Below are 15171 nucleotides of genomic sequence, written 5' to 3'. Positions count from 1 at the left end.
TGTGGGTGGGTCCAGGACTCTGCTTTTCTAACTGGTTAGGACAATACTGCTTCTTGGTGTGTATGTTCATTTGGTTGAAGATGCTGTTAGGTTCTTGACAAAGAATATTTGCTCTTTCAGTCTTGTCTCATCTGGAATAGAGGCCTTTGCCCCCAGTTTACAGTTCATCTATCCACCAGCAAGTGGACAAGTACTTTTGGCATCCTTCCTTCATTCACACTGGCAGTAGGGGATCCTTCTCTGGCCTAAAGATGGGAATAAACCCTCACAGCAGCAGGGGCGCTCCCTGGTCTCCAGGCGGGTAAACCTGCCCTTTGTTCAGCAAGGCTTAGCCAGCCCTTCCCTGCACTTCTTAGCCTTTGCCCTGGCTAGCTCCTCCACCAGGCATGGGTAGGTTAACCTCAGGTTTCTGATCTAAAGGAGCACAGCCCCAGCTATGGGAGTCAAGTCATCCAGGCTGGTGGGACTAGACCAGAGGGAGCCCTGTCCTAGATGTCCCTGCTCTGGCCACCAAAGTGCGCTGCGGGATGCCCTTTTGGCCCATGAGGACTGCCAAGGTTCTGCTCCTCCAGCTCTCCGTCCTGGAAGAGAAGACTCTGACCCAGCTGCCAGGGACCCCCCTCAGCAGAGGGCAGGGCGCCAAGCCTCCCTTGTAAGTGGCTCATTGTCTCTTAGGCTGGCAGGCCTGAGAAGGAACACGCCCACCCGCACACCCAGGGAGCACCCCCACCCCGGAAGGGAGAGGCGGTGGGCTGGCGTCACTCAGTCTTCCCCTGCCCCCTACCCTTCGTGCCAGCCCCTCCCTGCCTCCCTATTTGGCCATTCCCCTGGTTGCCCCCTCCCCTTCCTTACATGGCCTGGGGGCCCCCTGGCTGATCCTCAACCCTGGCCTTGGCTCCATGAATGGCCTCGGAGCTCCTCAGCGGTGTGAAGGCGACCAAATAAGGTAAGGTGGCCGACAAGGCCCCCCACCCCTGCCCCGGCCGCTCCAACTGACCCCGTCTGTCAGCTCGCTATAAAGCGGCGCGGCCCGCGCCGGGCACCCAGCGCCTGCGCCGCCCGAGCCGAGCCGAGCCGAGCCCGACCCGCGGACGGTGAGTCGGTGCCCGCCCAGCCCGCGCTGCCCCCGCCCCGTGCGCCGCCCGCCCGCAGCCGGCCCACCGGCTGCCGCCCCGGCGCTTATTTTAAAAGACCGAACTTTTTTGATTCGGTTCTAACTTGTTTCGTGCTGGGTCATTAGAGGAGAGGGGCGCGCGGGGCGTTTGGGGTCCGTGCCCCCGTGCGTCCTCACTCCGGCCGGGAGCGGGCAGGGGGTGTGGTTGCGGTCTAAGAGGGTTCCCAGTCTGTGAAACGGCGAGCAATTACAGGACACCCCTACAGGGTGACCGTACCCCCTTGCACCTGGGCAGAGGGGGACTCCTGGCCAGGAACCAATCTCGGCAGCTGCTTGCCACCCTTCTGCCCCGGGGGAAAGGAGTTGGCAGGAGTCTCCCCCTCCGCCACCATCCACGGATCCTTCCCAGCTCGGTTCCCTCCTCCCTGCACGCGAAGGGCAACGCCGCCGGCGCTGAGCCTGGGCCGCCCGGCTCCCCTCAATCTGCAGATCCCGCCGAAGCTCTGCCAAGATGTGCGACGATGAGGAGACCACCGCCCTCGTGTGCGACAACGGCTCCGGGCTGGTGAAGGCGGGCTTCGCGGGCGACGACGCGCCCCGCGCCGTCTTCCCTTCCATCGTGGGCCGCCCGCGCCACCAGGTAAACCTTCTGCCCCATCTGGGCGGCTCTCACCTGGAGCAGTCCCCAGCGCTACTCCACACCCCTTCCAGCCACCCCCTCAGCTCAATCCAGGAAACGTCTCATTTGACCCTCCTCCATAAACTTTAGGTCAAATATGGAGAAGATGGATTAGCCTCAAATCCAAGGCAAGACAAGCAGCTCACACCACCAGAACATATCACTAATGTCCACTTCCCCCCCTTCCACTTAAGGGACACACTCCAAAGGCCCAACTCCTTGTGTGAAAAGTGAGCAGCTTCTCCCCTGCACTCCTGACCTGCATTTTTAGTTGTGTCTTCCCCTCTACCTCTTACACATTTCACTTTTTTTTCCCTCAGCACCCCGTTTCAGTCCTATTCAAAACTTAAACTTCTCTCAACCAACCAGGACCCAACCCACATTCCTCCCTCCTGTTCCCGGGCAGCTTGCAGGGCTCCGAATGGATGTCATCTATCTGCTTCCTGGCTATTGCATTTTTAGAAGCCAGGCATGACAGAGGCAGTAAGTGCCATGGTGATAGTGACACACCACCTTGGTTATTATGAGAAATGCCACTCTCTCTGGCTTTGGCACAAGCCTGGCCAGACAGGCTGCCAGGAGGAGTGTGTATTCCTCAGGGCTGGTGACTGACAGTTGTTCTGGGCAGCTCTGGACAGGGCTGGGTTTCACCGACAGGGTGATAATGGCATATCAGCCCATCTTTTTATGTTCACTTGATGAATGTCACAATCTTTTCTTAGGAGAAATACATGTCATTAATACAGTCATTTCACAGTGGAGACATTTATATTCCAGTTGACGTGGGTAATGAGCTTAATGATTTAATGAAGGCATTAAGGTATTTTTAAAATGAGGTGAGATTCTACTTCACTGAAGTAGCTTCATTCTCCCCTGTGCAGTTCAGTTATATTCTAAACAATAGAATTCTGTCTCTGGGGGTGAGAGGGGGAAAAGGTTCTGTCTAGGTTGATTTTAAATGATATTTCTAAATTTGGGGTTAACCCCTATAGTTCATTATTTCTGATATTTGTAAGGTGTTCCCTGACTTGGGCAGTTAGATGTAAATTTATAAGGCATCACTTATATTCCTGACATGGTGGAAACTTTATTTTCCCATCTGTTTCTTCTTACAGGGTGTCATGGTGGGCATGGGTCAGAAGGACTCCTATGTAGGTGATGAGGCCCAGAGCAAGCGAGGTATCCTGACTCTCAAGTACCCCATTGAGCATGGCATCATCACCAACTGGGACGACATGGAGAAGATCTGGCACCATACCTTCTACAATGAGCTTCGCGTGGCTCCTGAGGAACACCCCACTCTGCTCACTGAGGCCCCCCTAAACCCTAAGGCCAATCGTGAGAAGATGACCCAGATTATGTTTGAGACCTTCAATGTCCCCGCCATGTACGTGGCCATACAGGCAGTGCTGTCCCTGTATGCTTCTGGCCGTACCACAGGTATGTTCAGGCTTGGGGACAGTCACTGATTAACACATTCCCAAGGCATTGACCTTGCTGTGAATCAGTTTCCCTAGCTGAAAAAGGAATGTTTCCCTCCCTAGCACTCCCTGGGAAGGTGTCTGTGCTGAGAGAGGTAACAACAGTACCCTGAGGATAGTTTCAGAGCACCTGTATTTCTAACTATTGAAAGCACATGGATAGATCTTTCCCTTAAAGTAGGTGATGGCACATCAAACTCTGCATAATGTATCAGAACCAGTCACAGCATTACTGCTCCTGGGCTAACATCACAGGAGAGCCCACATTCCCTACACAGTCTGAGTCAAAAAAGAGAAAAACATATGAGTTAGGAGGAAAGAAAAACACTCCCAGATGCTTACACAATGTGCACATAGCTGGTGAGAGGGACACTCCTGTGAAAGTGTCCAGGGGAAATTTTTCTACTACAGTATTTAAAAGGATGACCTGTTGCTGGCTTCAGATTTAGCAGCCACTGAGCTCATTTTTATTCTTCATGTGTAGGGGAGCTAATTTTATCTGGATCCATGCCCAGTGCTTGTACATCTTAGCTAAGATTGGAAGTAAGCTTTGACGGCTAAAGCAGTGGTGTCCTCAGGGATTTCCCTCCTTGCCTGTTTCCTCTGCCAGGCATTGTTCTGGACTCTGGGGATGGTGTAACTCACAACGTCCCCATCTATGAGGGCTACGCTTTGCCCCATGCCATCATGCGTCTGGACCTAGCTGGCAGGGATCTCACTGACTACCTCATGAAGATCCTCACTGAGCGTGGCTACTCCTTTGTCACCACTGGTGAGTGTGTGTGTGCGTGTGTGTATGTGTGTGTGATCTGCCACAGCGTTGTGTCTGCTTTTTCCCACCACTGGAGAATCCATCTACCTCTCCACAAGTGAAGTCGACTTCATTTTAAGAACTTGACAGTGATAACCCTTTCTTTCTGCAGCTGAACGTGAAATTGTCCGTGACATTAAAGAGAAGCTGTGCTATGTCGCCCTGGATTTTGAGAATGAAATGGCCACCGCTGCCTCTTCCTCCTCCCTGGAGAAGAGCTATGAGCTGCCTGACGGCCAAGTCATTACTATCGGCAATGAGCGTTTCCGCTGCCCTGAGACGCTCTTCCAGCCCTCCTTCATCGGTGAGTGGTGGGTGGGTGTGGCGGTGCAGCTCTCCCTGGAAACCTCAGGGTCTCCCAGAGTACAATCTATTAGAATCAAGAAGGATTAAGGCCCTTGACTTAAAAGAAGGCATAGCTGAGAGTCACACACAGCTCAGCACCAGGTCCTGATGACTCCTTAAAGGAATGCCCATCATTGTTCTGTTGCAATGATGTGATAAAGGAGGACACACTGACCTCAACTCAAAGTAAAGGATGAGGCAAAGTAATAATTGAATAGCCCCTATCTGCAGGAAAGGGGTGATACTCGAAAGAGCTGACTTATTTCAATAGGTTATTCCATTAACTTAGGCTGTCACCAAGTAGCTGGACTTCCCTTTTAAGTTACTCTTTATTAAATGCAACAAAATCCTACTTATAGCAATAACTGGACTCTTTTATTTCACCAAACATCTTTCCTCAGGGCTGATTTCCAACAGGAGCTTCCAGGATCTAGTAAGAACCCATAAATAAAAATTGCATGAATTTAACTTAAATATGTGTCTCATCCTTTTCCAATGCATTTCCATACATTTGGTGGATACAGCAAATGTTGACTGCAAACAGGTGCTGAACACAGTCGTTCATTTCTTGGCAGTCTGCTGTGGATTAACTGTCAGCACTTGTAGAGACACCTGTTCCACAAATGTCCTGCAGTGTATCTTGCAGAGGCACATATGTTTCAGAGACAAGTGGTAACAGCCACCAACAGGGAGACACTCTTCACCATGACCCCTAGCTTGAGTGCATGTGCTTTTATTTTTTACACTCGTTCCTAGGTATGGAATCTGCTGGTATCCATGAAACAACTTACAATAGCATCATGAAGTGTGACATTGATATCCGCAAGGACCTGTATGCGAACAATGTCTTATCTGGAGGTACCACCATGTACCCTGGTATTGCTGATCGCATGCAGAAGGAGATCACTGCCCTGGCTCCCAGCACCATGAAGATTAAGGTAAAGGACTTGTGTGGGTGGGGGGCCGAGGCAAGTCTTGGTATTCCAAGCAGAACTGCATTCCTGACTCTCTCCCTCACACTTAGCTTCCTATCTCCTCTAAACTTCACCTTTAGCTTTTCTAACACTTTTTCTAGCACTGCTCCTGACTTTCTAGCACTTTTCCCAAGATAGGAGACTTTAAAAATGTTTTCAAGCAGTGGATAATACTAAATCTTTAAGAAGGACCCTAAATCCTTGAGCACATTTTGAAAGTCCCCAACTTTTGGGTGAGCTCCTCCATGTATTTAGCATTAGCCACGTTACACTCCAGTTCAGAGAAATGGGGAAATTCTGTTTTGTAGAGTCTTTGAAGTGGAAATAATGAAATAGAGGAAAGTTCTTCAGATTTAACTCAGCCATATTAATTTTGGGTTGCAGTATCTCACATAGTAGAGAATTAATATCGAATATGTTTTTCTGTGAATCTCTCCAACATGTTGCTTGGAGCTTCAGAATTCACCAGAAGGTTTTTTTTCTCTCTGCAGATTATTGCTCCACCTGAGCGTAAGTATTCTGTCTGGATTGGGGGCTCCATCCTGGCCTCACTCTCCACCTTCCAGCAGATGTGGATTAGCAAGCAAGAGTACGATGAGGCAGGGCCATCCATCGTCCACCGCAAATGCTTCTGAGGTGCCTTCTTTCTTAGTCTACCTTCATTCAGGGTGACAGTATTCTGCTTCTTGGAGTTTTCCGAACCTCCCTCCCTTATCTCATCAATCATTGTACAGTTTGTTTACACATGTGCAACTTATTTGTGCTTCTAATATTTATTGCTTTATAAATAAACCATACCAGGACTTGCAAATAACAAAAGCCTCTCTTATTTCTCCTTGGGTAGGCATGGGGTGGGGCCACTGTTGGCTTACTTCAGTCTGTGAACTCATATATTGGTGGCTTTGACACTGAGCACTGTAATGTTACAGAACCACGAAGTTCATCAGATGAATTAGTATGACATTTAGCTGGGTGTTACAATAATAAATTGGATTTTACAATTTGGGACAGACTTATGAATATATTTCACATCTGAAAAGTAGTTTGGATTTAGCTCCATATAATTGAGACATGGAATCAGATGACACAATTAAGATTCATTGCTATGGATGACACTGGAAATTTTTGTTTTAGCATATGTTCATTGCTTTGGTAACTTTTCAGAGACCACATATATTTATATTGGTAATGAGACTGTCAAAGATTTTAAATATTGTAGCTTAAATTCTCAATTCTGGACACTTCAGTTATCTTCCTAAGAGTTCTATGCATGTTAATGGTGAAATACCTAGCTGACAGTTAAGCTCAGCCGCATCCCATTCTAAATAACCTCTAAACAAGACCTAAACAAATCAAGACCACTGTGCATGTTCAAAACAAATGTGAGGGAACAGGCACCTAATACTTCTGCCTGATCAGGACTGATTTGTGGGACAGAGGTCTTCAGTCTCTTTCCATCTTTGAAATCTTGGACTGTTGGGTTGAATGGAGTAAAGGCTATAAAGTCCTGAGGAGCTGAGGGCAAAGTCACAATATTCCCCTTATTCCATCCCCTTTATTCCTCTGCTAAGTATGGGGCAGCATCCAAAAGACTCAGTCATGATCTGTCCTTGAGGTGCTCATACCACACAGAAACCCTAGTGTGTGTGGTCTGGGAGGCTTCAAAGAGACAGACATGGGTCTGAATTTTGAAAAATGGTAAGAATTAGGTGAGAAGATCAGGATGAAAATCTCAGGAGAAAGAAATAGGACAGAAGCTAGCATATAAGGCACAGGGCAGGCTGATGGGAGCCAATGAATTTTAGGAAATCAGTTTGGAAAGGTAGATTTCAACCTGTTTGCTGAAGCTTTAAATATTTCATTTTCAACTTAATTGTTCATGAACTGATAGAACATTTGAATGAGCTTAATTAAACTTCTATCTAGTGATGAGGGAATCAAGAATAGATTAAGCAACTGATGTAATGTAAAAAGCTTGTTTGTGAGATACCCAAGACAGGAATCCAGATTTTCTGACATGTAATCTAATGCTGCTTCTTAAACTATCGCTAGTCATAAAATTGTAAAACTAAACTTATAAACATAAACATATAGACATAAAACATTTGTCATAGTCTGTCAAGCGTAACCCTCATTCAATCATACACCCTTTTGGCAGTGTGGATTCCAATGTGGAGTATTTTGCACTGATCAGACATCTTTGGTACCTTGCCAATGTCATTATCATTCAAGGTTGTAATTGTGTTTTATGTTTTTCATTCACAAAAACATCTCTTGATTCCTGATTCTGAGCCAAAATAGTAGTAGGTGCAGGGAACACCAAGGTGGATCAGAGCACATTTTGGATGCTTAAGGAGTTCACACGTTAAACTTCAATATTTAGCATAGCTTCATAGAATTCTTTTCCTGCATTAAGGGTTAAGTAATAAATAAATTTGGTTGCATTTTCTTTAGATAAGATACAAACTTCATTATAAATTTTCCTTCTTTCCACCCAATTATATCCTGTAGCATAGATAGATTGGCTTAAAAGCTAGGTATCAGCCAAGGAGATGGATTTGAGTGAGGCATAGATGGGAAGATAGAATTCAGTCAATCAGTGTCTCTTTTTTCTCATCTTTCAAGCTGAGTACATAAGCTTTATGAATTTTATCCCCTGAATATGGTATCAATGCTTCAAGTTAGTGGCTGGGGTACCATCTGTGATTCTATGTATGAATGGAATGGGAATGGCTAATGTTATTTCTACTGAAAAGTAGAAGCTTTCAGAGTCAACTTCTGATACTTGTATCAAAAGCAATAAGCACATAGCTTCTTGTTGAATTCTGAGTTTTTTAAATCTGTGCTTGATGATAGGGAATAAGATATTAGAACAGCTGAATCTTCTAATAATTGTGCTTAAGGAACATGCTAAGGCAATAGAGTTTTTCTTAAGACCACCTTCCCATGTGTAAAATAATTGAGATATCTACACTGAATATGTCTTTGATTAAACCACAATGTAAAAAACCTACATAGATCATAATATTTCTTCTCATTTTATAATGAAAAGAGTGTTTTTGTTAATTCCTAACACCCCAAATCACTGTTTCTTTGTTTTTCTCAACAATGGTCATTAAGTAGGTGTGTTTAACTAATCAAGAGAATAGTTACAGAGAAAAGGAAAACTGTTGGTGAAAATGGAATAATTCAGGACGTAGGGTTGGTTCCAGGGCCTAAAACAATGTCACTGGGGCTCCACCTTTCTCTCCATTTCTTCTATAGAATCTGTAATGCACTGAATTGTGTTTCCCCTCCCAAACTCCTATGTTGAAGCCCTAACCCTCAGGGTAACTGTATTTGGAGATAGAGCCAACAAGGAGGGAATCAAGATTAAATGAGGTCCTAAGGGTGGGACCCTAATCCAATAGGACTGGTGTTCTTATTTGAAGAAGAGATACCGGAGTGTGTGTGTATACAGAGGAAGGGGCAGGTGAGAACACAGCCAGAAGGTGGCTGTTTGCAGGCCAGGCTGAGAGGCCTCACCGGGAACTAATCCTGCTGGACTTTCACCTTGGACTTCCAGACTCCAGATCTGTAAGAAAATTATTTCTATAGTTTGAGCCGCCAGTCTGGGCTGTTATGTTATGGTAGCCCAGGCAAATTCATACAGGATTTTTCCACATGTTGGATGTAACTTATCAGCTTCTGGAGCAAAAGAGTGTCTTCCTATGTAAGTTCTGAAAAAACTCCTGGGTAGTCTGTCTAGCCGGACTTGAGGTCTGAATCACACCACCCCCACACAGGGAGGGGTCAGTATCACTGAGTGGGGCGGGCGGGTAATTCTTCCAAGCAAGGGAACAAAATGACAAAACCCCATACCAGATCAGCTAAAGCAGGAGAAAAATTATGGCAGTTTTGTAAGGACCAATTGTTGAGGCCTCCAGCTTCCAGTTCAGGAGTTTGATTACAGGCCCTGAAAAGTACTTCATTAAACAAAACTGGAGGACAAGGCCGAGGAGCTTTGGGTGGTGGTACATGTGACTGATCAGATTCTTTCCAGACTCCTGTGTGGCCCAGGGATCTCTATTGGACCAGATTAGCCAGGTGTTTAAAAGGAAATAACAAGTCAGATTCATTTATGATTAACATGATATAAATACTGTAAATATTTCCAAGTTACTAGTAGGTAGGGAAGAAATTTTGAATTTTTTAGGCCTTAAACAACAAAGGGTGTCATATCCAGTATGAGTTTGTTAACTTTAAACAGAGCTAGTAACAATTTTATTTAAGTAAAAAAATGAGTGTATTAGGGAATAGCAGAGGAACTGCAGTTCGGAACAAGCAAGCTATGATGAACCATAAGATAGTCTGAAGAGACAAAGGGAAGGTCAGCTTTTATTAGCTTTTAGGAAGAAACTGAAGAGGTTTGTTCTGAACAAAAGTTTATTGGAGAAGAACAAGGGTTCAAGGTTGTGGCAGTTTCTCATTGGCTGTAAGTGGTGGTTCATATAATGTTTCTGAAGCAGGGAGGGATTTTCCTCTTATAATCAGGAGAAACGTCCGTCCTTGTTGAAATACTCTCCTTCTCCCGGCAGGTTGTGTGAGCTGCCAGAGTGGTACCAGCATGAGAGCTCCCCCTGCAGGGCTTCCCAACTCCGTTTCAAATGAGGCTTCTTTGATTTATTTTCGTAAGGTCTTCTAGGCGCAGGCAGAATTTGGCTGTTGCTATAGCAACCAAGCTCACGCTGGGAAGATATATGATAAAAGCTCCTGGGGACCTTGTAAAAGTATGACTTTGGTCACTGATGAGCCTGATGCTACATGCTCCTTGCAGTTCACTTGTCAACACGTTGCAATAGATGCAAGCCAGACTGGCAAGGAGGATAAAGAGCTTCAGTTTAAGTACAGTTCTCTGAATCCTTGTGGTCCTGGGCCCTTTCACCTGCCTGCAAAGGGAAGCTGGGTCAGGGGAGGGCTGCAGAGGGGTGGTCTGCATGCCCCTCAGCAGTGCAGTCTGGTTGTTGCTCTGCATTTTTACTGTAGCTTCCACGGGAATCAGGGTTGGGGAGGGGAGACAGAAAGAAAACAGACCCAAGGGAAGGTTACAGTAAAGCTGACTTAAAATATGTCATTAATAGTAGATGAGAAGTAGACTCTGGAGTCAAGTGTAAGCAAGGAATTGGGTCAACAGGTTTAGTTTTTATCACAGAACAATGACTTGAAGACCTTTGGAAATACTACTATAGAGGGACAGGATAGGAGTCAGGCAGGGTAAGATATGATAGAGCAGGTACCACGTAAGAGCTTTAGAGGCAAACCCTGCCTTAGGCAAAATAGTGACATTTTCCCGAGTCATCTTTAACTAGGATCTACACTTTGGATCTCTTTTCTATCGTATCTTTTACCCATACTGGCTACTCAGGACATTCTCCCTACCACTTGTATCTTGATGATACTTACCTGTACTTTACTTGCATTCCTTGATAATTGATGGGTATCAGTTACCTAATCTATGTTCCTGGGAAAAGTTAGAACATATTTTACCACTAGAGAGCACATTCATCATTTAAAATAGTTTTCATATACATTTTTTTAAAAATTATACTAACCTGAAGGATTGATGTTTCAGTCAAAAGGATTTGGGTTCAAATCCTAGTTCTGCCACTGACTAGTTGAGTGGACTTTAAATAAATTACTTAGGCTCTCCGAACCTCAGAACAGAGGGGCTAACTAAAATTATACTCCCAGGGTTGTTATGAGAGTATAATGATATCATGCACATAGGGCACGAAACACCGTGCCTTCTTGTACACATCAACAGTTTACTTCCCTTCCCTCCCTTTTTCTTCCCATCCAGCAGGGGCTTTGGAGGCTGGGTCAGCAGTGGGTAGAAGGGGAGGTCGACTGTAAAAATCTCTTCAAATCACATTGCAATGGCTTCTTTTCAGAGCCTGAGTTTTTCTTGAGCCAAAGATTCAGAATAAGAAAAATGAAGGAATAGAAAGTTCAGGAGGGAGAAAACAGTTAAAGCAGATGTGTATGAGGAAGTAAAGGAAGGCAAAGAGAAAACCAAAGACAAGTTAAAGAGGGTTGTGGTGGGGGCAGGAGGATCAGGGGCTGCCTGAGTGTGTGTGTGTGTGTGTGTGTGTGTGTGTATGTGTGCACGTGCACAGGAGTCTGTGTGCTCTCACACAGAATACAGGTGAGAGCAATCAGCAGAGAGCTGGGCTGTTGGCCATGAGAAGAGGATGTCCTTTCTGTCCCTCTATGCTCTTCAACTCCTACCATCTTCCCTCCCCTTCTTCTCAACCCTGTTCAAAAGCCTGGGTTTCCACTCTCCACTTTGCATTTATCCAGTCAGGTAGATGGACAAACAGATGCACAACTCTTTCAAGTAAAATTGACATGAAAGAATTTGGTTCTACAAGCTACGTCTTCCAGCTAACCCCTTTCCTACCAACTGGACTCATGAAGGAGTGGTAACTTAGGGAGAGACATGGTCCTCATCACGCTCCCACTTGGCCTCCTGGCCCTACGCCACGAGCCAGCCTCGCTGATTTCTCTTGTCTCCTTTAGGGCCTTGGCTTCTGTGTTCTTTGTCCCCAGCTTCTGTTCAGTGCTCTTCTAGCCTCAAGGTGTTCCTCAAGCTACCTCAAGTTAGGAAGGGACTTTATTAAAAATATATAGAGGAACTCCTAAAACCTGAGGACATAAAATAGGACAGGACCTCATAAGAAATGGGAGCTTAGAGCTGGAAAGTCGTCCTGATGCAGCTGGCTAGGGTGGTGGCGGGGCATTCTCAATCCCTTGTTAATGAACTTGACCTATCTCTCATACAACCCACTCCAAAGGAATGGCCCTCTGCAGACAGGAGGCTCATGCATGGCCCCCTAGACCAACAGGGTGAGGGGGCTCCATCTAACATGAGGACTTGTACATTTAGGGCTAGCAACCAACCAGACATTTTCTCTCTCTGGTTTGAACTTCATGGCACTGTTAGTTGTCTGTTGTCTCTGGAACTGACATGCAGCAGGTGATGGCCAAGGTGGGTTGAGAAAGCTAAAATCTACAGAGAGGAATAATAAAATGGAGCTGTTATAGCTCAGGGAACAAACATGACTGATTAACTGTATCTCTTGGGGGTAGGGGTTGTATGTGTGTGTGTGGAAGATAGTTCTTTTATTAGGAGGGGGTTTGGGTCTTTCATGCCTGTCAGAAATTTAACTCAAGAAAAGATTAGAATCACTTTCTCAAATAAAATTTGAATTGAGAGCAACTCATGCTATCACCCCTCCGGAGGACTAGCATCTAATGCCAAATGAGCAAGAACTGTGTTGGGATGTCAGGCACCTTTAAGCAAGTGGAAAGAACTAGGTTATAGATGGGAAGAGTACCCATGGGCTTCTAAAAAATTATTCCACTTCTCAGTAAAGTCTGACTCAATATTTTAACACTATCACTTGGAGCTTTTCATTTTCTTCCCCCAGACTAGCTTCTAAAGGTCTGAAACTCAGACCCTGAATTGCCCATATTACTCTGGGTTGCTCAGCCTAATTGAGACAGTGAAGATATTTTCTTTTCTAGTAAACCATGAATTTGGCTATGTGCCCCCAGCTGTGCCTTTGGTAAGTAGGAAGTTACTGTATTCCAGAGCTTATTGAGAGGCTGGACAGACAGGATGAATGTTTGTCCGCTGGACAACGGCAAATGTAAAACAAGCAGGGGTCAGTCGCTGGCAGTTTGACGGCCCTATTGGGATGTTCTTTGACCCCTGGACTTCAGGTACATATTTACTTCTTTAGTGTCAGATACTCAGTGTGTTTTCCTGCTTTTTTCATCCCTACCATACCTGATGCTCTCACTCATTAGTTCCCACAAGCTGTAAAAACAGAGTCAGAGTGGATGAGAAAGGAAGCAATTTAGGGGCATAAAAGCATCCCGTTGCTCTTTCCACCCACCTCCCCAGACAATTCCACCTCCTACAGCCAGTTAACGCCCTTATCAGCAAGGGCGCCTGGTGTACAGAGTATACTTATGCTTTGTTGAACAAAGTTTAGTAAGAAATCAAATGCTCACGTAGAGGGAATCCTTACTGCTTCCTGGAGTGAAGGAGACATTGCTGCTGCTTCTAGGAGGCTGCTTTTGGATCTTTGTGCTTCTCATATTGAGTTCCTTAGATCTGAGCAACCTGACCCCCCCAATGGGCTGGGTACCTAAAATAACAACGAGTATGATACTCATACAGTTGGCCCTTGAACAATGTGGGGGCTAAGGGCACAAAACTTAACAACTAATAGCCTGCTGACTGGAAGCCTTACTGATAACATAAACAGTTGATTAACACATGTTTTGCATGTTACATATATTATATACTGAATTCTTACAATAAACCAAGCTAGAGAAAAGAAAAAAATTTTCAAATTGTCTCAAATCTCCAAAGAATTTTCCATTATATTTATTGAAAAAAAATCATACATAAAGGGACCCACGCAGTTCAAACCTGTGTTGTTCAAGGATCAACTGTACTACTACTTAACAATGACTGAGCATTTATTCTATGCCCATGCTGCACTGAGCTCTTCAAATATATTATCTAACAACAAAACAATGGAGTAGGGTCTACTACTACTGAGATCTGAAGAGGCCATTTGCCTTCAGTCACGCTGCTAGCAAATGGCAGAGTGAATGGCTAGTAAAGAGCGCAGAGTGCTGCTCCACAGCCCATTCAGCAGCCCAGTGGATCTCACCAGCGAGGATAGCCGGAAGCCAGGGGACATGCTCTCAGCATGTGTTCAACCCACCAGCAAGGAGTTTCTGAGTTCTGTCATATTCTGAATGTTCAGAAAGGAGCTTTAAGGAGAAGGAAAAAACAATGATCCTATCAAAAAGTTTAAATTTAGTTGGTGGAATTGATTGGTTGACTGACCAATTAAGGCAAAGTATAGTTACTGAGATCTTTCCACCAGGGTGCTGGGGACAAAACAGACATGGCCACCGTACTCACATGGCGTACAGTCCAGTGGTCCAGCATATGAATGTGTGTGTGTATGTGGAGGGGAGCAACAGCCAAATCTACAAATATACAGATAGAACCTGATTTCAGCCCATGGAAGGAGTAACAGGGTGCAGTGAAAGGAGATTCTGGTGGGGAGGAGGATTCTAGTTAGATAAGGCAGTCAGGAAAGGCCTCTTTGAAAGGTAACATTAAATCTGAGACCTGAATGGGAAAAGCAGGCGGTGCGAATGGCACCTGCAAGGACCTGAGTGTGGGACAGCCTGTCACATCCAAAGAAGGGCGAGGAGCCAAGCAGGTGGAAGGCAGCGAGGGGCTGAGTAGGGTGGGGGTGCGTGGGGGTAAGCGGGGGAGTGCCAGAGAGGCTGGGGAGGCAGTCAGAACACACTCATATAGGACCTGCACGCTGTGATGAAAGTTTGTATTCTAAGCATAATAGAATTATGCTAAGGGGGTTTAAGCATGGAAATATAAAACATATTTTAAAAGGTCATTCTGAGTACTATGTGGAGACTGGATTGGAGAAGCAAGCATGGAGGCAAGAAACTACTGAGAGACACTTAAATTGATTCAAGTGGGAGATGCTGGGCTCAGGCCCAGATGAAGCTGTGGAGATGGAGAGAAGTGTGGGCAGAGTGGAGGTGGGTTGGGGCAGGCAAGAAGAGGCAGGGACTGGGCCATGGAGGCCGCTCAGGCTGCTGGCTTGAGTGGTGTGTTTTCAAGGAAATTAAAATTTCAAAGTAATTCAAATGCAGCTTCAGTTCTACACTGG

The 15171-nt window shown here is 45.5% G+C and overlaps 1 protein-coding gene across 2 annotated transcripts; it reads left to right on the top strand.

The window, feature by feature from the left end:
- The first annotated feature begins 938 nt into the window (after nucleotides 1-938).
- On the top strand, nucleotides 939-6223 carry ACTC1 (actin alpha cardiac muscle 1). Of its 2 annotated transcripts, none has more exons than XM_036998456.2 (7): nucleotides 939-1094; nucleotides 1604-1754; nucleotides 2909-3233; nucleotides 3885-4046; nucleotides 4198-4389; nucleotides 5187-5368; nucleotides 5896-6223. In XM_036998456.2, the coding sequence occupies exons 2-7, from the start codon at nucleotides 1626-1628 to the stop codon at nucleotides 6037-6039; spliced, it is 1134 nt and encodes a 377-aa protein (XP_036854351.1). In that variant the 5' UTR covers nucleotides 939-1094; nucleotides 1604-1625; the 3' UTR covers nucleotides 6040-6223. The 2 variants fall into 2 exon arrangements, with proteins under 2 accessions (XP_036854351.1, XP_036854352.1); XM_036998457.2 differs by having other exon boundaries at nucleotides 998-1094; nucleotides 1552-1754.
- Nucleotides 6224-15171: the final 8948 nt, after the last annotated feature.

This window comes from Manis javanica, chromosome 8, assembly GCF_040802235.1.
Source record: "Manis javanica isolate MJ-LG chromosome 8, MJ_LKY, whole genome shotgun sequence".
NCBI classification, from domain to species: Eukaryota; Metazoa; Chordata; class Mammalia; order Pholidota; family Manidae; genus Manis; species Manis javanica.
This window is presented reverse-complemented; position numbering and strand designations above follow the sequence as displayed.

What these genes read in the sequence shown, in the direction of transcription:
- ACTC1 (XM_036998456.2), top strand. Translation starts at nt 1,626, where the DNA reads ATGTGCGACGATGAGGAGACCACCGCCCTCGTGTGCGACAACGGCTCC. An exon ending in CTACTCCTTTGTCACCACTG is followed by an intron (nt 4,047 to 4,197) that starts GTGAGTGTGTGT and finishes TTCTTTCTGCAG; the next exon opens with CTGAACGTGAAATTGTCCGT. An exon ending in CTTCCAGCCCTCCTTCATCG is followed by an intron (nt 4,390 to 5,186) that starts GTGAGTGGTGGG and finishes ACTCGTTCCTAG; the next exon opens with GTATGGAATCTGCTGGTATC.